This window comes from Lycorma delicatula, chromosome 9 (genome assembly GCF_047948215.1).
Source record: "Lycorma delicatula isolate Av1 chromosome 9, ASM4794821v1, whole genome shotgun sequence".
Lineage (NCBI taxonomy): Eukaryota > Metazoa > Arthropoda > Insecta > Hemiptera > Fulgoridae > Lycorma > Lycorma delicatula.
In genome coordinates this window covers 93,199,038-93,221,615 of record NC_134463.1, presented here as the reverse complement: position 1 = coordinate 93,221,615, position 22,578 = coordinate 93,199,038, and the positions used below count along the sequence as shown (strand labels likewise).

The window sequence follows — 22,578 nt, the reverse complement described above, 5'->3', positions numbered from 1 at the left end:
AAATAAGACAAAATCTGAAGGTGCCAGGTGTGGCGAACAGGAAGGCTGAGGGAGGACAGTCATCTGATTTTTGGCACAAAACTGACGAACTGACAAGCTGAGTGCGCGGGTGCCTCATCGTGGTGAAGGAACCATGAGCGGTCTCGCTACATCTATGGTCTAGTTTTGCAGATAGTTCGATTTAACCGTTGTAAAACGCCTTGATAGTATCTTACGGTCCATGTTTCACCTTGAGGCGAAAATTCAAAATGCACAATTTCATTCAAATCAAAAAAAGAAAGCATCACTGTGACATTCGATCGAGATTGACGTGCTTTCTTGGGGCATGGAGATCCTTTGCTGATCCGTTTTGATGATTAAACTTTTGTCCTTAATGTCGCAGCCGTAAACCCGGCTTTCGTCTCCCGATATGATCCTTTACATGAATGTTTCGTCGTCGGTTTGTTCAAAAAGTTGTCGACTAACGTTTACAGAATGTTCTTTCTGCTATTCTGTCATCAAATGAGGAAAAACCTTTGTTGCAACTCGATGCACTTTCAATTTTTCAGTCAAAATGTCAGGGCATGATCAAATTGGCTAATCTCTTATGCAAGTTCTATGACAGTCAATCCGTTATTTGCACGCACCAGATTATTATTTTCTGAACGCGGGTGTCATCAGTTGAACTCGAAAGCTTCTGGTCGAGGGTCATTTTGAATTGACTGACGACCAATTTTAAATCGTGAAAACCATTCCTAACATTACATATCCCAGAGCATCAAAAGTAAGTTTGTTTCAAAAGAGAAGATTCCATCCTTGGCTCTTGTAGTGAAAGGTTGTGTTTTGTTGTGCTCTGTAAATTGTCAGTTGTAACCAGTCCAGCCAGGTGTTCAACAGTTCTTCTACCTGCGTCGCCAGACAATGTGAGAAGGGTCTGCTAGGACATCAGCCGGGCGGCCAGCTACCTGGACTACAGGCCAGTCACATTAAGAAAAGGATAATCCTTTTCTTAATTTTACTTTTATACTATTCAATATTTCTAATAATGTAAAGTGAACTCTTGTAGTCATTGTGAATACGTTAAGTAAATAGCCTATTATTATAGGACTATTGTGCTACTTTTAAAATAATTTTACTTTTTAATTGATTTTCTTGTCAGTGATTTTATTTTGCAGCAAGTGTAGATTAAGAAGTGTAAATTAAGTTTAATTTTAATTTTTAAATTTTTCTTCCTTATTTTCCTCAATGGAAGGAAAAATAAGGCCTCCTCCACCCCGTTCTCCCACCACGGAACTGTCCGACGGTGGAGAGGAAAGCGGGTCTGGCGCTAGGAAGCGCCAGAAACGCCGGGACTCCGCGCCTCCTATGGAGGCGGAGCCCGTAGCGGGCTGTAGCAAGGCTGCAGCAGCCGCCAACTCGCAGGCTGATGATGGGGCCCCATCACAGCCTGCTACCGTCAGGCGGGAGAAAATCCCGCCGATAATGCTGGACTGCCCGAAAGAGTGGCCAGCATTGGCGAGGGACATAAAGTCGAGGATTGGGGGGCGCCTGGTGGCTAAAAGCACCGGGCTCTCGATAAGGCTGCAGCTGGGCAGCGAGGCGGATTACCGGGCGGTGCAGAGTTTTCTGCACTCGAAAGGAATCGCCTTTCACTCCTTTCAGCTCCCGAAGGACAGGGAGCTGAAGGTGGTTATACGGGGGATCCCCTATGGGGCTGCCCCGGAGGAAGTAAGGGAGGAACTGACCTCCCTTGGCTATGAGGTGGTTTCGGTTAAGAAGCTCCTCACAAGGGACGGTCGGGAAACCCCGACCTGCCTAGTGGCCCTTAAGAGGACCCCTTTGGCCCGGGCCATTTATGACCTTGGCAGTATTTTTTACTGCAAGGTCGCAGTGACTGCATTTGTGTCACGAGGGGGGCCACCCCAGTGCCACAGATGCCAGAAATTTGGACACTCGTCCAATTACTGCCAGAGGGCCCAGCAATGCGTAAAGTGTGGTGGAAACCACGACACTTCTGCCTGCGTCAAGCCGCGTGAGGAACCAGCCTCATGCGTCAACTGTAAGGGGCCACATCCGGCCAATTACAGGGGCTGCCCCTATTATAAGGAGCAGACAAACAAAGTCAAGGGACTTAAAAAGCCCGCGACTTTGGACGGCCGCAGCTGGGCCCGTGTTGCCGGTGGGGGAAAAACAGTCCCCAAACCGGAGGTGCCGGCACCCGTGGCCAAAGCGGTCGTGAAAAAAGGGGAGGTAACCTCCCCAACACCCGCCAAGCCAAAACCGGCGGCAACCACCAAGAAGGTGGTAAAACAAAAGGCGGCGACAAAGCCGGCCCCGGCGAAGAAGGCCAAGCCTTCCTCGACGGGAAAGGCAAAGCCGGCCCCGGCGAAGAAGGCCAAGCCTTCCTCGACGGGAAAGGCAAAGCCTGCTCCGGCTGGGAAGGCCAAGCAGGCTGTTAAAAACACCGCGGCCCCTGTGGCCCCGCGCCCCACCAAAAGGGCGGCCGCGCCAAAAGGCACCCCCAGCGGCAATCCGAAACCGGCTACCCCGTTGGAGACCACTGGCATGGACTTCCTGTCGCAGATGACAGTGAAGGATATCCTGCCAGATATCATGATGGTTTTGCCACGCCTGCTCCAGGCAAAATCTCTCAAGGACTGTATTCAGTCCTTAATAGAGTGCCTCATGGCTGTACTGTCAAGGTATGGTTAGGCCCACCCTCAGACTCTTGCAGTGGAACGCCAACTCAGTAGTAGGCCGGACGGAGGAACTATGCCGTCTGGCCGAGGATCTACTGATAGACGTGATACTGTTGTCTGAGACGTGCTTGAACCCAAACAAGCAACTGACCCTTCGGAACTATTTTACATATAGGACGGATAGGCCAGTTCGACCCGGATCTCGCACCTCTGGTGGAACTGCGGTTTTAGTCCACAGACGCCACATGCATACGCGCGTTGTTCTTCATACAAACGTGATGGAGCAAACGTGTGTGCATGTGGAGCATCTGGGCACGGTGTATCGGCTGGTTTCGGCTTATAGCAAGCCGAACGACGCGGTAACCGGCGCAGATCTGGATGCCGTGCTGGAAAATTGGGATGGGCCCGTGATACTCATGGGCGACCTCAATGCCAAACACGTGTCATGGAACAGCATTCTGACAAATCCGAATGGCAGATTGCTGTACGAAAGGGCGAGAGCCCGCCGCTTGGTCGTCGTAGGCCCTGAGGTGCCCACGTTCGTGCATCGCTCAGGCAGATCTAGGCCTGACGTGCTGGATATCGCAGTCATGAAGGGGGGTACCCTCCCATTCATGATTGAAACGATAGAAGACCTCAGCTCGGACCATTCCCCTGTCCTGTTGGAACTAGGTCAGGCAGGGGGTGGCCGAGATCCCCCGCCTATACCCCGAAGGTCAGTCAACTGGAAAAGGTTCTACGAGACCCTCCAGCGGGAGTACAGGCCGGTAAATCCTGAGCTCCTGAACACCCCGGAGGAAATCGACGACACTGTCGGGCGCGTCACGTCGTCAATGACCGAGGCCCTGGCAGGCAGCTCATCGGCCAAAACTCGAGCAGTTGTTCGAAACGACCTCCCTCCTCATATCTCCGAAGCCATAACGGAGAAACGACGACTGAGGAGGAGATATCGAATCACCCTGTCCCCCGCTGATAAGCGGGCCTTTTATAATCAAACGGACAGGGTAAAACAACTGCTGACAAGCCATCGAGAGGATTCGTGGAACGAATACCTCGCCTCGGTCTCTGACGACATCTCCTCGGTGTTCAGGTTGAACAGGAGACTGCGAGAAGGGAAGAAGCCTCGCCATCCGGTTGTGGGGCAGCGAGGTTTTCTTGGATACTCGGAGGCGGAGAGGGCCGAGGTATTCGCCGATACCTTGGAGGAGCAGTTCACTCCAAACCCCCCTCCCTCCCCGAACGACGAGCACACAACCGAGGTGGAATCCTTTCTTGTAGATTATTTCTCACAGGTGGAGGACGCCCCTCTAGAGATTGACCAAGTCACTGAAGCGGAAGTTTCCGCAGCCATTAAGGCCACAAGCCCCGACAAGGCCCCGGGTGTCGACGGGATCAGCGCCCGTGCATTCCGGAACATACCGGCCTCCGTGATTACAGCAATTTCGGTGATATTCACGTCCATTTTGTACGTTGGATATTTCCCGAATTGTTGGAAAACGGCCAAAGTCGTATGTTTACCCAAACCGGGGAAAAGTTTACTTTTCCCACGGAATTATAGGCCAATCTCCCTGTTACCGGTATTGTCTAAGTTGTTCGAGAGGATTTTTCTCGAAAAACTGAGGCGATACATGGAGGGAGAAGTGCGGCCCGAGCAATTTGGGTTCAGGGAGGGTCACTCAACCACCCTCCAACTGGTAAAAATAATAGACGACCTTGTCGGAGGCCTGAACAGGAAACGGGTGACTGCAGCCGTTTTTCTGGATGTGGCCAAGGCCTTTGACAAAGTTTGGCATAGCGGGCTGCTTTATAAGCTAGCGCGATCGGCGATCCCGTACCGCTATGTCAGACTGATGCGGTCATATCTGCTAGACCGACATTTTGTCGTGCGCGTAGGGGAAACGATTTCCTCTACCAGAGAAATAGCCGCTGGGGTTCCCCAAGGAGCAGTACTTTCCCCGTTCTTGTACACTTTGTACGTGAACGATATGCCGCTGTCGGAAGGGGTCAAAACGGCCCTTTACGCAGACGACACGGCATATTTCTACGAATCCGCAAATGTGGATTACGCGGTCCGGAGGCTCCAAAGGCAGCTGGACTTAGTGGAACCGTGGCTCGACATGTGGAGAATCAGGGTCAACGGTGAAAAATCGGTGGCCGTGATGTTCACATGCAAGACACGTAAACCGACCAGAGAGCTGGAAATCTCAGGGGAGAAAATCCCTTTTGAGAAAACAGTTAAGTACCTGGGGGTGGTGTTGGACAGGCGGCTTACCTTCGGCGAACATGTAAATTATGCGACCCGGAGGGCTAAGGCCGCCAGAGCCTCGCTATACCCAGTGCTGAACAGTGCCAGCCCGTACCCACTGGCAACTAAGCTCCTCATTTTTCGGCTGTACGTACTGCCGATTCTAACATATGCTTACCCGGCATGGGGGGCAGTGTTGAGCTCCTCGCTTCAAAAGAAGATCGAGGCCGTCCAAAACATCGCGTTGCGGACGATCTTTGGAGCTCCGTGGTTCGTCAGGAACGCCACTCTCCGATCTGATGCGAGATTTCAATCCGTGTCCGAGGTGGGGGTGGCGCAGGCGCGCAGACTGTTCGGGAGAGCGGCTGTGTCCGAACACAGTCATCTTCGGGACATCTGCCGAGAGGACCCAACTCCGACAGTTGTAAGGAAGCGGCCTCACGCCGTACTGGACGAACCACCGTGATGGTGCGGTGCGGTAGCCGAAAATCGACAAACCAGGCTTAGGGGCCTCCATATCGCATGAGCCATAAACGGAATAGTGCGTCAGACGCGTTTCCGGGGTCGCGAGTGAAAAGTTTTCGCGAGTTATATAGTTTGAAGACGTCAAACACGGTAAGTCGCGCATAAAACAAAAACGCGGTCTAAATTTAAAAAAAAAAAACTTACAGTAAGACAAAATATCCCAGCAATTGCGACTCCTCCGGAAAAGGGGACGCATTGCTCGCTCCTTATAGCTAGTGCCCCGTTGTGGCGTATTCCTGCTAGCCTATTAAAGAGTTAGCACCGAAAGGACTTCAGTGGACGGTCTGAAGGGGAATTACGTCGGGAGGACAGGCTTTATAAGCCTAGCCTTCCGCGGTCGGCCCATGAAATGGGTTCGATAACGCTGGTTTAACAACGGATTGGAATGCAATTAAATCCGTCTTAAATTCACTAAAATAATAATAGACAAAACTTGAAAAATTAGATCCGAGATTAAAAAAAATAACCCTTTTAAAAACAAGCCCGATTAGAATGACCCAGCAGCAAGGGACTCTGTCCAGGTTCTGCGATAAAGTAGGGAGTAATAGACTCCTGCCAACTTTGCATTCCATTCCATTCCATTTCAAAAGTTGAAAAATTTATGTGAAAGTTCTCGCCAGTTTCACGCAAAATTTTACGTTGTATCATTGCTCCCGAAAATCTCATATTAAAAAAATCGCTACTAATACTTTGCACTCAGATAATAATAACACGAAAACTAAACGAGATATCAACAATCCAAGAATACGTGGTTATAGAGGAGATTATGCGGAACACAATGCTGCCAACCGTACGTCACTAAATATTTCCGTTGGCGCGAAATTAAAAATGTTCGGTTATTTTCTGAACAGACCTTGTACGCTCAAATCTTTCCTGTTTGTTAATACCCACATGTACTAAGAATTAATTAATTAAACAAAATAATAAACAATATAAATTAATTATACAAGAATATATTAAAATCGCAATAAAAAAAGAAAATGAACATTCAGTAAGACTTGATGAATAATTTATAATTAATATTAATAAAAATTTGAAATACAAACAAACCTTTATTATAAGCGATTCTGTCAAACATGTCTTCAATAGCATCTAGTGATTCTATATCGGATGATAGTGCCCGAGCTGTAGGTAATGACTCTTTATCAAGTAACTGTTGGTAGAAAGTCACGACAAACTTTTCCATAGTCCTCCAGTCAGGTTCCAACTGTACACATTACACCTCCTTAACCTAATAAGAGTGGAAAGTTTTGGTCTAAAAATACTTATTATAGACCTATTTTCAGTGAGTTACCATAAAATATTGCTGATATTTTATTATTATCTGCCATAGAATAAGCTGATGTACTAAAAACATTAAGGCTTTTTCTTTTGTTTTTTTTATACACTACTACGCCTATCTTAAGAGATAATTCTGTGTTTCTAAATAAAAGTATTTGTTAATTAACGCAATTATTCCTCCAGATTTTTTAATTTAGCATGTTTCCTTGTTTAATTCATTCTGTAACCTGAAAATATTCGTTTAATATGTTCAACATTAATAGTACATTCATTTTTTTATTTTTTATGAAGAAAATCCATTTCCAACTAACCGTGAAACAGAGGTCGATGTGTCAAGTACCAAATTGTCTCGAGTCATTTATCCCCTTCCCCCATCTAATAGACATAGTATTAATTTATTCCTGAAAGATTTACTTATAAAAATACAGCACAAAAAAACGACCGCAACTAAAATAAAGTTTCTAGTTTCTGTTTTACTTTCTGCAAGTATTATTACGTTTACTGTTCACAAAAGATCTACCCTATTAATTTTATGAATGAATAAAATTCTGTCACTTTCACTCCCGTTCACAAGTAACTAGCCGAACAGCTTCTTGTTTTCAACTACTGTCCAAGATGGAATACTCGTGACCAATGTAACCCTTTAATTTTTTTTTGAGTAGGCTCCTAGGCAACGAGGCCGGTCCCCGGTCATCCAAAGGGAAGTTGTACGGCCATGTGATCAATTCTTTCTGCTGTATGGGGGTTATTGTTTGGTCGAAAGCTCTAGGATGCGATCAAAATCGGCGGATACTGGAAAGTGTGCAGAGGCGGATTGCCTTCCGTATCGTTTCAGCATACTCTTCAGTTTCGACTGAGGCAGTGTTGGTCACTGCGGGCATCCTTCCGTTTAAACAATTAGCTGGGATGAGGATTGGGATTATTGGAGGATCTGTCAAGGAGTTATATGCACAGGTGGTTGTTCCGAAAATGGCAGATCCGCTGGGATCTGTCCTCCACGGGGCGATGAACACATCGTCTGATCCGGGAGGTCGAGCCTTTAGTCAACCGCAGCTTTGGTGAAGTCACATATTGGTTGACCAAATTTTTATCTGGCCACGGCGTGTTTCGCGTGTACTTACATGCTAGAAGGAGAGCTGACCCCTTTTTTAGCTTTCTTGCGGAGAGCTCGATACACCGGAACACGTCGTATTCGATTGCCGGACGTGGGCAACTGAAGGTCGCTTCTGTGAATTGATGACTGGGCCCCCTTACAGTTGACACAATCAAAGATTCTATGTTATCAGGGGCAGAGAGGTTTCGTGCAGTATCTGACTGTGTGACACGGATACTCCAACACAAAGCCAAGAATGATGGGGAGGCGAGGGGTTGAGGGACAGCCCCCGCGGAGCTACTGTTAGTCTGTGCTTGCACGGATGGGCGGCAGTGATGAGGCACTGGGACTCTCTCATCCCTTTGCAAAAAAAAATCGAGACCCGGTGTGAGTGCCCTTTAAAGGGTGCTCCCACTAGAGGCATTGGCGTCAAGACCGAGTCCCGGCTTCTGTGGTGGAGTCCAGGAACGATATAGTCGGGCTTGGATACCCCGCCCTAGGGTTTAGAGGCAGGCAATGAAAAGATGTAACCGGCAGGCTGACCTGTCGAACTAGACTTATGGCCAGCGGACGGGAAGGCCCGTTTGAGTATGACAAACCCCTGAGCTGTGCGTTGCTTTGTTATGGATCTGGCCAGAGGGGTAGGGTGGAAAAAAAATTCCAGAGCTGCGCGAAAAAAATCAATCGTAGTCAAAAAAAAGATTTTTCAAAAACCAATCTGTGCAAACTGTTTTATTGTTATTATATACATAAGTAACAATTATACAATATATATATCATATTTAAACAAAAAAATTATGTAATTTTTTATATTTTAGATTAACATTTTTCTTAACCTTTTTAAACTTTTTGTCTTCTGTCTTTCATAAAAATCCATTCATGTAAACATTATTTGTATTTACTTCTTGACCGCGTAATTTAATTCTCTTTGGTCACCCAAGTGTTCATTTTCGAGTCTGCTTCGGTATTTTGTTTTTATCGAATTCATAACAGAAAATCAACGTTCGCCATCTGAGCTGGATGCTTGAAAAGTTCCCGTAATGTTATATAGAAAGGGATGGTTAGATATTGATAATACAGGATTAGTTTGGACAACCCACCTGGTCTAGCGGTGAACGCGTCTTCCCAAATCAGCTGATTTGGAAGTCGAGAGTACCAGCGTTCAAGTCCTATTAAAAGCAGTGACTTTTATAAGGATTTGAATACTAGATCGTGGATACCGGTGTCCTTTGGTGGTTGAGTTTCAATTAACGACACATCTCAGGAGTGGTCGATCTGAGATGTACAAGACTACAATTCATTTACACTCATACATATCATCCTCATTCGTCATCTGAAGTAATACCTGAACGGTAATTCCGGGAGGCTAAACAGGAAAAAGAAAGAAAGGGTTAGTTTGGATAAAGATTAATGTATCGCTAAAAATCTTGAACAATCCTATATTAGCTTTTTCAAAATTGTAAATTTCAATTCTGAATATTCGTTCCATATTTGATTTATACCAACGTTTTTATTTACTATAAATTCTGAATATTTTTTTGGAAAGATGTATTATCTTCTGATTTCCGAAAAATTGTTTGCTGAATTTATAATAATTTTATTATCAAATTCTTGCCAGTCTTTTAAATTCTTCATCGGTAAATTTATTCTCTAAGTGACCACACACGTTCAGTAAATATAATTATAGCTTATTTATCGATATCATTTTGATGTTCCGATAATATTTCTCTTACAGTGTCACTCAGAAAGATGCGTGTCCCAGATATTGAGATTTTAGTTTCTTAATCGTAATTTTTAAAAACCGATGAACATCAATAATTGTTAAATCAATTTTTTGTAGATAATATGCCTAAGGATGTAAGCTCGTTTGAAATATCTTTCAGAGCAGATATTGCTTCCCGATATTGTGAATTAGTCAGAATTATCGGTGTTTTACATTATTCAATTAATATATTGTAATTTTCTATTAAAGCACCGAGTGCGAAATACCTGGATAACCATCTAACTTCATTTAACGGTTTAAATGATACGTCATGTTCTAACACTCGAGCTAATTCTTCAAAATTTTTCTTTTTGATGCTAGATCGGTGAAATATTGTGTACACAGTTCTAATCAAATTTTCTGTATCCTTCATAATAGATGCATTTTTCCATCCTTCATGTAATCCTAAATTTTCCCAATGTGCTACACTGTGTTGTTCAGTTAAATGTGATATTTCTCTTTTGAGAATTGCTGCTCCCCATTTTCTTCCCGAGCATAACACTGGCTCCATCACTCGTAAACATTACAATTTTTAGTGCGATGAACTGCCGATAACTAAATAGAATGTTTTTATTGTGAATAGTAGTTATAAACTCCCGTCAGAGTCCTGGTGTATGCTATTCCGTAATCTCAACAAAACGTGTCATTGAATATACTTTACATATTTGCAATAGTTGATTATAGATACTCGGGAAATAAATTTCTCTGTACAATTTATTGCAATACCTGTAAAATCACTGCGCGGCTGTGCACCCGCGTAACTTAGATGGGAACCATGTTCTTAACGCATCTTTCAGTCGTTGTTACCAATATTTATTGTCATCGCACGCTGCACCGAACTCGGGCTTGCAAAACTATTATCTCTGTCCGCTGATCCTCGGCAGTATTTATATCTCCTGACCTGCAGTATCAGTATCCGACCCATTCTTTTGATTGTTCAATCGTAATAATTTTTATTGTTCGTACCTTCTACGCTTTTCTATAAGTCCTTTGGTCCAGTAATCCTTTTGGTCGAATAGGAGCTTTTGGAAGTGCCATTGTCTGCATTAAAAAAAAAGCAAATTGCTGAGTAGACCCATTATTTTAAATAAAGAATTACTTTTAGTTCCTAATTGATTCTTTATTCTTTATTTTCTCTCTCTTTTTTCTTTCTGGAAGAAACTCGTTAGATTGGCTCCGTTACAATATATTCCAAACGACTTCATCTAGCTTACTCATACTTAGCCGTTTATCGTCAAATTCTAGGTTGTTAATTCCTCGCGCCAAAAGTAAAAAAACTAAACTGAGGTAACGAACGAAATGTAACTTACATTACGGTGGTTTTACAGCAATAAATGTGAGTTTATTATTCCCAATGTACAATTTCGAATTATAGAGTGGCATAGGGAAACGGGAAATTTTGAAAGTAGTAGTGGTAGCCGTGAGGAGTTGGTAGAAAGGCGGGAGTGACATCCTTCTGTGCACAACTACTTATAATTTAGTAATATGGATCAGTGGGTCCTGTTTTAATAAAACAAAATCCCTTTCCGGGAGGCGGAGGTAGATTTAAACGGTGCTAAGTAGTGGATAAAAAAGATTTCCACCGTAAAGTTAAGAAAAACTTCAGATTTACTCAATACGACTATTACATGTAGAAAAAGTTTCATATATTTAGCATACGACAAGCCCCTTCTTTCAATTCCAGCAATATTTTGGCCATCCCTTGCCGTAAGGGATGGTCATATTAAAAATTGTTTCTACAAAAGCTTTATGTAATGTTTAGAAGATTAACGACCACTTCGACCGATTCGACACTGCTCCTATTAAGGGAGGTATGATTTTGTTTTTGTCTTTGAAATCCCATTTTTTCTAGCCCCTGGGCCAATGGTTGGTGATATCAAAAAACTTTACTTAGATAAGTTCTAGGCTCTTATCCAAAGAATAGTAGGAACTCTAAACGAATTCGATATTTTACTTAAAAAAGTTATAGCGATATTTTGTTTTTTCGAAAAAGGCCCCCATTTCCACTGCTACGGTCCGATTTTGCCCAGTAACGAACTCGACCTAAATTTTAGGTCGATATATTTTATATATAAAAAAATGATTGGCGCAAAATTACGGCAGAAATTACGGTAAGAAAGTGAAATATATAATATATATATAAACTTTTGATCTGATGGTGGTTTTGGGATCTGGGGGATGTGTAACGCGAAGATGTCGAAATTTTCCGGATGTCGAATCATGGTACCAATTTCAATGGGTAGCTTTCTCATGAAATTTACGTAATTGAAGAATAATCTTATATGAACTAAATATAGACTATACCATTAAAATCGTTGTAATATCTGCTATTTCTTATCTTGAAATATTTCTTTCTTATTTCTGTTTAGCTTCCGGAAATTACCATTCATGTGTTACTTCAGAGGATGAATGAGGATGATAAGTATGAGTGTAAATGAAGTGTAGTCTTGTACAGTCTCAGTTCTACCATTCCTGAGATGGTGATTAATTGAAACCCTACCACCAAAGAACACCGGTATCCACGATCTACTACTATTCAAATCCGTATAAAAGTACAAAAGTTCTTTACTAGGACTTGAACGCTGGATCTCTCGACTTCCAAATCAGCTGATTTGGGAAGACGCGTTCACCAATAGATCAACCCGGTGGGTTATCTTGAATTATTTATCAGCATGCTTCCGGTCTTAAAGAAAAATAAATTTTGTTTCATTAAAAAAAAAAAAAAAAAAAACGTATGGGAAAAAAAGAGTAATTTCCTCTTCTTTTGGTAAACTTTAGCAAATAATTTCAAACAATGAAAATTTAAGTAAAACAGAATTTTAAAGTTATTTGACAGAAACCTTTTTAAAACTGTAATCGGGAGGTTTTTTGTCATATTGCGGGTAACATTTTTGTTACAGTCGTCGTTGTGTGTTAATCTAAGGAAAAGATTTTTGGAGATGATGAATTCAAGAAAAAAACAAAAACAAATTCGTAGTAAAAAGTAAAAAAATAATTTTGTTTTCAAAAAAAATACTTTTAAAAACGTTTTCTATTTACGTATGACTAAGTAAAAGCGTGGGGCGCGCTCTAATTATAGTGTTAGTATATGAGATCGCGCCAAACGCTTTTCGTTTTAGTCATGACTAACTGCAGGGCGTGCCTAAGGCACGCCTCCGCAGCTAGGCCTTCCGGGCGGGTTACCCTGGCTATTATTAGGCGTCCAAAACTGATTACTTCTTGTGTAAAAATGTTTTTTTTTTTTTTTTTTTTTTGAATGATGAAAATTGATCAAAGAAAAGCGAAAAAAGGGTTCGTCATCGTTCAGTTTAGCACTCTTCCTCATTAAAAAATAAGTTAATCTATACTAAAAAAACAAATACAATAAAATTGTAAACCGTACGGTTAGAGTCTCGCAGATATCATTCCTTCCATTCAAAAAACAAAAATTTGTGTAATTTAAATAAAACTGTTTTTAACAAAACGATACCGATATCAAAAATAGGTTTTCTAAAAAAAATGTTACGCACATGGTTTTAATTTTTTTTAAATTCAGAATTGAATAATTATTTGATTTTAAGTGCATCATTTATGCTGTTAAAAATTTAGTTATGCTCGTTAGGATGTACAAGGAATAATTCAAGTATTTAAAAGGGTAAATATTTCTGATTTGAATATTATTTATAGAAACCTTTCTTAAGATAATTTTTTTCTAAAATAGTTTACTTCTAACCATGTCATTTTGTATTATATCTTAGTTTTTGCATTACATGTAATAATGTCATAAAGACAACATACAGAGAAAATATATTTCCCAGATTTAAAATATTTCATTAACTCATCTCACTAAGTTCCTTTCATATTTTTATTCTTTTCAAAAACTAGGAAAAAAGCACTCATTCTGACTTTATAATTCAGAATATTTTATTAAGTGTGAGATTTTATTAGATGTTAATATTTATGTGTTTATTAATACTGTCATTCACAGGTGATAATAGAACTTCTTTTTTTTATATATCTATTGGATAATTTAACAATTTTATAATCATTTTAACTGTTCCTAAGATATTTATTTCTAAGGCGTAAGTAGATGATGGTCTGTCTCTATATATCACTATCCAAATATTACATCCATAAAGGTGGATAAGCAAGGCCACTTTTTAAAGTTTAATTTGACTTTCTTTTAAGATGACATGCCTGAATGACCTTATTTGTGTATATATATATATGTATATCCAAAAAAAAATACAATGAAATTGTAAATCATATGGTAAGTCTCACAAATATCATTTCTTCTGCTCAAAAAACAAAAATTTCTAATATAATATAAACTGTTTTTAACAAAATGATACTGATATCAAAAAAGGTAAGACACTACATATCTATTATCAAAGTCTGTTATTAATTTATAATTTTGTTTAAAAGAAAATACATGTTAAATATATATAATAGACAGTAGATATAATAATAGAAAATAAACAATGTTTGAGCGTTCCATATAATAAGCAAAAAAATAGAAAAATTTGTTACAAAACTCTTACTGGCCCGATTTAATTTATATGTAACATATCACATTTACAGAAATAATACAATTCTTACGATTATTCATTGTTTAATAAATGAAATCGGGCCGTTAAGAGTTTTATCAATTTTCTTTTTTTTTCTTATTGTATGGAACGCTTAAACATTGTTTATTATCTATTATTGTAAATATATATTGTCTATTTCATATATTTAACATATATTTTTTTTAAAGAAAATTCTAAATTATTAACGTATTTTTATAATAGAAATGTAGTGTCTAACCTTTTTTGATATCGGTATCGTTTTATTAAACAGTTTTATTTATAATACAGAAATTTTTGTGTTTTGAGTGGAAGAAATGATATCTGCGAGACTCTTTACCATACGACTTACAATTTCATTGGATATCACTGCGTTTTGTTAGATTATTCTTTTATTTTTTTTTATGAATTACTGATTGTTATCTCATAGATTTATTATTAAAATTTATTGCCTTAGAACAAAGAAATTGAATTTCACGGCCAATGTTTTTTGTTGATAATCATATCATTCATTCACTTCATACTATATTTTTCCTTTTTTAATAATCTCAGTATAATGAACTTTACGATTCAAAAATCCGTGATGTAATATTGTACTTATTACTTTGTAAGTGTAACCCTCGATTTTTATCGTTAAATTTTATTTTACCAATCGAATTTATTTCTGTTTTATTTATTAATTTTTTAATAAAATAGTATAATCTCTTGTAAACTAATAGTTTTATTTATATTTTTTTAAAGACGTGATGAGAATTAAAAAAATTGTTTCATTTTCAGTACTTTCATTTACATAACAGCATTTACTATTAAAACAAACTAGTATATATTTTTTAAATTTTATTATTTCAAGTACATTAGCAAGTTTTTGTACGCTACCTAGTAATATCAAGTACTGCTATCTAGCGGGGCGATTCGTAAAGGTACATTCAAATAAAGAATAAAATGTCATATTCGAGTTCTGCAGTTCATCAAATGAAAAAAATCTATGTTGTCTATAAAAATTCGAGGTATTTTTTGAAAGTATTCTTTATTACTAATCTAATTGAACTTCTTCTTTCTTTTCCTGTTTAGCATCCGGTAACTACCGTTTAGATAACACTTCAGAGGATGATATGAGTGTGAATGAAGTGTAGTCTTGTACATTCTCAGTTCGACCATACCTGAGATCTGTGGTTAATTGAAACCCAACCACCAAAGAACACCGGTATCCACGATCTAGTATTCAAGTCCGTGTAAAAATATCTGGCTTTACTAGGACTTAAACGCTGGAACTCTCGACTTCCAAATCAGCTGATTTGGTAAGACGCGTTCACCACTAGACCAAATCTAATTGAACTGAAATGTAATGTTTTTACGCTTATTCTATTTCCATTTTCATTTCACTGTTAGGTTAGGTCATGTTTAGAACTGTAAATGCAGTTCGTTGACTTCGTCGCCTCTTACCGACAAAGTTCCAACGAACTCCGTGATAACATAAGAAATAAATTAATCTAAATGGATAATCTATTATTTTCAGTATTGATTTATTTGTATCGAAAATAGTTGTTTTTTTTAGATCTGCTACGATATTGAATGAATGATTTACGGTAGTAACACTTATTAATTTATTTTTATAATTATTAATACTGGTGTTATTTATTCTTTATAAATATTTAAGAACAAATCTTATGATATTTTGACGGGGCAGTATGTTTAATCATGTAGCATATTCTTTCTTTTTGCTCTTATTTGTTGGTGCTGCTTATTCTTACTTATTGTTTATATACATTTAAGAAAAAAAAATCATGACGGGCAGTATGTTCGATCATGTAAACATGTTCTCAGATAAGCGGGGGAACACACCCGCCATCCGTGGCGCGAGTGGTAGCGTCTCAGCCTTTCATCCGGAAGTCCCAAGGTTCGAATCCCGGTCAGGCATGGCATTTTCACACAAGCTACAAATCATTGATCTCATCCTCTGAAATTCCTAACGGTGGATCCGGAGGTTAAAAAAAAGAAAAAGAAGAAAAAAGGAATACACACACAGGCAGGCACACATACAAATTCCCTATAGTAAAGTAGGATAAATAGAACATTTTTGTAAAGTAATTTTTTTTAAATAATTTTCTTAAATGTTGATTTTTTTTGTTTTTGAAGAGAAAAACTTTAATTTTTTTTATTTTCTACTTTTTAATCATAATTAAATGAAATTGTTATCAAATTTTATACGCGCGCACACACACACACATATATAAAAATGTTAAGTTTATTTGTGTACGCTTCAAAAACTCAAAATGTTCTGCACCGATTGAGCTCAAATTTTAGCACGATATGTAACCCCCATCAAATAATATTATATTATATATATAACATTATAACGTTATAATTTTATATATATAACATATATTATAATATTTATATATTATAAATAAATATTATATTGGAAAATTTCACCATTTTATGACGTTGGGAAATGAGTTTAATTAAAGAGGATACGGTTGAAACATTTTTAAGTTAAATAAAAGCATGTAAAAATAGAAAAAAAATTTGTAAACAGTATTTTTTTAGAATGCTTTAATAAAAATTTTGTTTTCCAGGTCATGCGTAAGTAACAGGTGTTCGGAGAAGCATCCCGGGTAAGTTCAACAAGTTAAAAATATGAATCGTAAGTATTATTTACAAAGTTAAAATATACCAATTTTTTTTTTTTTTACGAGATACGTAAACGAATTATTGACTATATATATAAGCAAATTAGGTTAAAATTGGTATCTATTCACAAGAATTTTAACCATTTATGTACATCATCCATCAAACTTGAAATATGTCCAAAATCGAAGTACCGACCATCAGTGGAAAGAACAAGCTTTTAAAGTACAATTTGCTTTTAAAAAAAAAAATTAATTTTCAGAAATATAATGTTTAAATAAAAATTTAATTTCGGAATATTTTCCACCATAGAACTTCACAGCTTAAACGTTTTTTCTTTAGAAGTCAGGTGTTGAAATAACGACTCGACTAAAAGGAGTAATTACAGAATTTATTGCGCTGTTTTTAAGTACTGCTAATAATTATTGTGTTTAGTTTACTTTTGATATAAAAATGGTATATAACTTCTACATTTAATGTTAATTAAACGAGATTATATTAGATTATCGTAGAAAAAGTCCAGTAGTGGAAAAGGTCCATAATTTCGATCTAAGTATAGACCCACCGTACTTTTAAATAATCGAAATGTTATGAATTCAATTCGATTTAAATGTCTATCATTTTTACCATATAATTTCAGTTTTATTACTCACGTTCAAGTCAAATGCCGTGTATACGTTTTATCTTATTAAAAGAAAAAAAATCGTTGCTCGCATACAGACACGCTAACTGGAAACAAAAATAGCGCTTCCTTGTTAGTTTAATAAATATTAGATTATTTATTTTACTTAATTAAATTTTACTTTTTGGCACCTTGTTCTCTTTTCCCTTTGGTCCTTTTTATTTAAGATACAATTTTTTACTGAATGTAATTTCATAATTTTAATATTTTAACTGTATAAACAATGAAATATTCTGTGTTTGCAAAAGTAATACGTAATAATAAATGCACAAAATAAATTAAAATGGCCGCGAACTTATCATTAACAATACACTGATTCTGTAATAATTATCAAGGTATGCAACAAACAAAATAAATAAGTTTTCTATTGACACCATGAATAAAATTGCTATTGGTAAGAATTTTCGGTTTTAAACAGAGTATAAAATCGTGAAATTAATTTTTCACGGGATGGATAAAACATAAATCATTTAATTAAAATAAAAAATAAAATAAAAAAATTAAACTCACCAAATCTTGGATAAATCTTTCAAAAAACGTAGCAAACCCTTCGTTTAACCATATGGCATCCCACCATTCCAGTGTAACCAAATTTCCAAACCACTGGTGTGATACTTCGTGTGTGACGTGTTGACCAATCTCTTGTTTATGTTCTATCGATTCATCATCTTCAAGTAATAAATATCTCTCTCTAAAATTTATTAAAAATAAACAAACATTTATTAGTGAATTAAATAAATGTATTAATATTTTACACCTAACATGTAATGAAAAAAACTTTTTAAACGAAAAATTCAGGATAGATTTCTATTGTCAATTGTTTAACTTTAAATACATTTATAAAATCTCTTGATAAAATAATAGTTTTTCCGGAAGTCATTCACTTAAAATCTATTTTTAATAAATAAATAAAAAATATTTAAAAAATCGTTGAAAGGAAAACCAAAAGCCAATAAAATGTTTTAACTTTCCCGGCTATATCGGAAAAGTATAAAGATCGGTAAAAAAAATCTAAAAAATTGATTTTTTTAAACTTTTGTGCCTTAAGGGCACAAAAGTTAAATTTTTGTTAATTTAATAACACTAACAAAGACGTAGATTTAAATATATTGTAAATAATCTGGGAAAAGGTATTTTATTCCAATCTTCATGAGTTCAAAAAATCGATTTTCGTCAGACGGACGTTTGCGCGTACGTAAGTATGTAGGCCGCCTGTATTTGGTCTTGTAACTTTGGACCGTGTTGACCGATTTTCTTCAAATGTAGTAGACAGGTATTACCTTTGGGGGGGAAAAATGTATTAGATTTTTGCAAAATTTTGAAAAAGGGGTAGGGGCGTTTTAGTGGAAATAAAATTTCAAATCTTTATTGAGGCACTTTAGCAAAAACTTTCTCTTATAAAAGTTAGAAGTTTTTTTTTATCATCATCGCAAATTACCAAACACTTTATTTCATATTTACCCCCTCCACCATAAAAATTGCTGCCGTTTAACTGTGCGCCACATCCTGTTAGATTGCTTATGTTATGCGGCCTTACGTCACAAATTTAAATTATCCCAAAATATTCGCCGTATCTTAGGCAAGTGGTAGATCACGGACTTTTAAAATCTAGCGGTGAACGCGACTTCCCAGATCAGCTAATTTGGAAGTCGAGAGTTCCAGCGTTCAAGTCCTAGTAAAGTCAGTTATTTTTACACGGATTTAGATACTAGGTTGTGGATATCGATGTTCTTTGGTGGTTGGGTTTCAGTTAACCACACATCTCAGGAATGGTCGAACTGAGACCGCACAAGATTACACTTCATTTACACTCATACATATCAACCTCATTCATCCTCTGAAGTATTTCCTGAAAGGTAGTTACCGGAGGCTAAATAGGAAAAAGAAAGACGATCAGGTACTTTTATTCCTAAGGAAAATAAATGTGTTTAATAACATATACCTATATTTAATGTTTGTAGATTAGTTTTAGTTTTTCAAAACGTTAATTTTTGTTACCCGTAACTCTTTACTCCCCTTTCGGATTTTGTTTGTTTGTAGTTATTAATGACATTAGTCATTATGTTTTTAGTTTTTAAGCCTTTAGCTTATATATATATATATATATACTTTAATATTTTAATTTAGTTTAATTTATGTTCTTGTTCTGTTTTTTTTTTTTAATTTTTACCTTTTAAATTATGTATGATCCGGGCGATGATAACGCAAAAGAGTTTTTTGCCCACCAAAAAAAAAAAAAAATTACTATATCCAGTATTTTTTCTTTTTTTAGCTATATCTTGTTTCAGAAAAGGAATTAATGAGAGGTTTTTGCATCTATATTTTCTACGATAGGCCTTTTCTTTGTTTAACCTCCGGGACAACCGTTAGGTATTGCTTCAGAAGATGAGATGAATTATTTGTAGCGTGTGTGAAAATACCATGCCTTACCGGGATTCGAACCCGGGACCTTCGGATGAAAGGCCGAAACACTCGCGCTACAGAGGCCGGCTCACAACAATAGGCTTACACAATCCATTATAAAAATGTTTTGTCCAACCCACTCCGATGATCCGTGGTAATAAATTTTTTTTTTAAATTTTTACCAATTTTTTTAAATTTTATTTTAAATTTAAATCCATGTATCAAGTTACCCGTTGCATTTAAAATGTAAAAATAGTAATTTTTTGGTAACTCTTACTTGTTAGTAATTCTTTAAAAAAAATTATCCAAAAATCTTTGCCATCTTCCTAGAAAATTACAACTTTATTTTTTTTAGAATTATGGCTGTATCTTTGTATTTTAAACAATTTTATTTTCTTTAATTTATTTTCACTTAGGGGTTATTTTCTTAAAAATTAATTTTACGTGAATGTTTCCCAATAAGTATGAGAGCCCTCAAATGAAAAAAGAATTCACAATTTAAAATTTTTAATGCTTAAAACTTATTTTGTGAATTAATAAAGTAACTAAAATATCTTAGTACCTCCCCTGATGGGGAGCTCTCTCAAAAAAAAAAAAATATATATATATAAAAATATGAAAAAACTCATAATTTTGGTTATTGTTTTTCAATAAAAAGAAATTATTTATCTAAAATATAAAACTAGAGCTTAAAATGATTTAATTGAAAATATAAAATGCTAGTTTTTTCTTTAATTGTTCTGACTTTCTTTTGGCAAAATGGTCGTTTTGTAATTTACTCCCTCATGTAATAAAATAAAATTTCAGACGGAAATAATAAAATAAAATAGAATTTTTTTTTTTAATTTTAGAACGAAAATTTTTTAATATTTAAATGAAAACACCTTCCTATTTCCTGGCAAAGTAAAGCAGTTTTGGTTTTCTTTATTTGCGATTTAGTCATTCAAAAATAAATTACGTTAAAAATTAAAATATACATATTAAAAGAAAACATTTGTAGAATTTTTAATAAATTTGTTTTTCTCCTGTTAGTTAAAAAAAATAAAATAACGATAATTATCGGAGGACCTATTGGAAAATAGTTGAAAAATTGAAATGTTCACATATTAAAAAAATGTATATATATATATATATATATATATATATATATAATTTATTAGGCGTACAAGGAAGTCAGATGAGGGATCACTACTTTATAAATAAATTTTTCCTGTATTTTCCCCATTGAGTAAAGAAGCCCCTAAAATCAAAAATATTTTTATTCAAAATTTCGGAATTTTAATTCTTAAATCTTATTTTGATAATCATCACAATCAATAAAAAAACTCTTGATAATTGGGCTTCGAAATTTTAAATTGTGCATTAAGAATAATATAAAGACTTTATAAAATTATCTATTTTAAAACAAATTTAAAATAATTTTAAAAAGTCTTAAAATTTAAAGGAAATTTAAAGCGTACGAAGAAAAACGTCACAGTTGAGTGGGATTTGAACCCTGGACTTCAGAATGAAAATTCGAAACGCTGCCACTCCACCACGGAGATCATTTACTAATCAACATTATTCTCAGATAAAATAATTTTGACGACTATTTATATTCTAGGTGCAAGAAGACTTGCATGTATAAGGAAAAAAAATAGTCTTTTCTGTTGAGAGAAACGTGGGCGCGCGCGTCTATTCTAAGTAGGGAAATGATTGATTAATCCTGTACTTAATCTAAATTTTATATACGTAACAATTTTTTTATATTTGTTCGAACAAAAATGTCGTATTTAAAAACATATTTATTTAAATTTTTTTTTCCTAATGAAATTATGTTTATTTGACCTCGAGCAAAATTATTTATAACAACGTCTTTTATTTATATATAATTTTAAATGAGTAGTTTGTTCGGAATAAAGTTAGAAATAGACGGGAAAATGTAACCCGCCAGAGCACGTGCATTCCTAACGTACAAGACACATGTGAACGTGAATGTAAGTTAAAATCGATGTTTTAAAGTTGCTGACCTGAATGCAAGTGGCAATATATATTATATATATATATATATATATATATATATATATATATATATATATGTATATGTATATGTATATAAAAATTGATTTATTTATTTTATTGATTGGATAAATTAAAAAAACCTTAATAATGATTTATGACATCTTAAAGTCTACACTTATATAATTATACATACACGCGCCCGCGCGTGTACTTTATATACGTATATATACACACACACACACACACACACACACACACAAGTACATATGTACATATTTATAGTGTACAAAGAAAGACTATTAGGATTTTAAAAACCACTTTAAAATAAAACTGAAAATTGGATTAAAAGTTATTTAATATCTCCTAATTATGACTTAGAGCAATGAATCAAAAATAAAATGAAAGAGTAATTTTTGCAGTTTCTTCTACAAGGATTAAGCACCCTTCTTTATCCGACTGATAGGAGAGTTAGTCCCATACTTTAATCAGCATATCTGGAGTGAGGGAAGCGACAGCTGCTTCAGTCCTCAAATCGGGTAGATCAGTATGTAGCGGAGGTATGTATACAAGATTCTTTATAAAACACGAAAGAAAGAATCATATGGGATAAGATCGGATGACTTTAGAGACCACCGCAAAGAAGGTCCATGCCAATCAATTATCCAACAGTTGAGAAAAATGTCCTTCAATCGCGTATAAAGGTATGCCAGTGAGGAGGCATACCATCTCGATCCCA

At 36.4% G+C, this 22,578-nt stretch overlaps 1 protein-coding gene across 2 annotated transcripts in view; it reads right to left on the bottom strand.

Annotated features, from left to right (window-relative positions):
* LOC142329725 (aminopeptidase N-like) overlaps positions 1–22,578 on the bottom strand; it is a 193,826-nt gene that overhangs the window by 51,074 nt on the left and 120,174 nt on the right. For both annotated transcript variants that reach the window (XM_075374460.1, XM_075374461.1), the window contains 2 exons: positions 17,949–18,129; positions 6,499–6,655 (listed from right to left, as the gene is read on the bottom strand). In XM_075374460.1, coding sequence (XP_075230575.1) covers positions 6,499–6,655; positions 17,949–18,129 — 338 coding nt within the window. The remainder of the gene's footprint in view (positions 1–6,498; positions 6,656–17,948; positions 18,130–22,578) is intronic.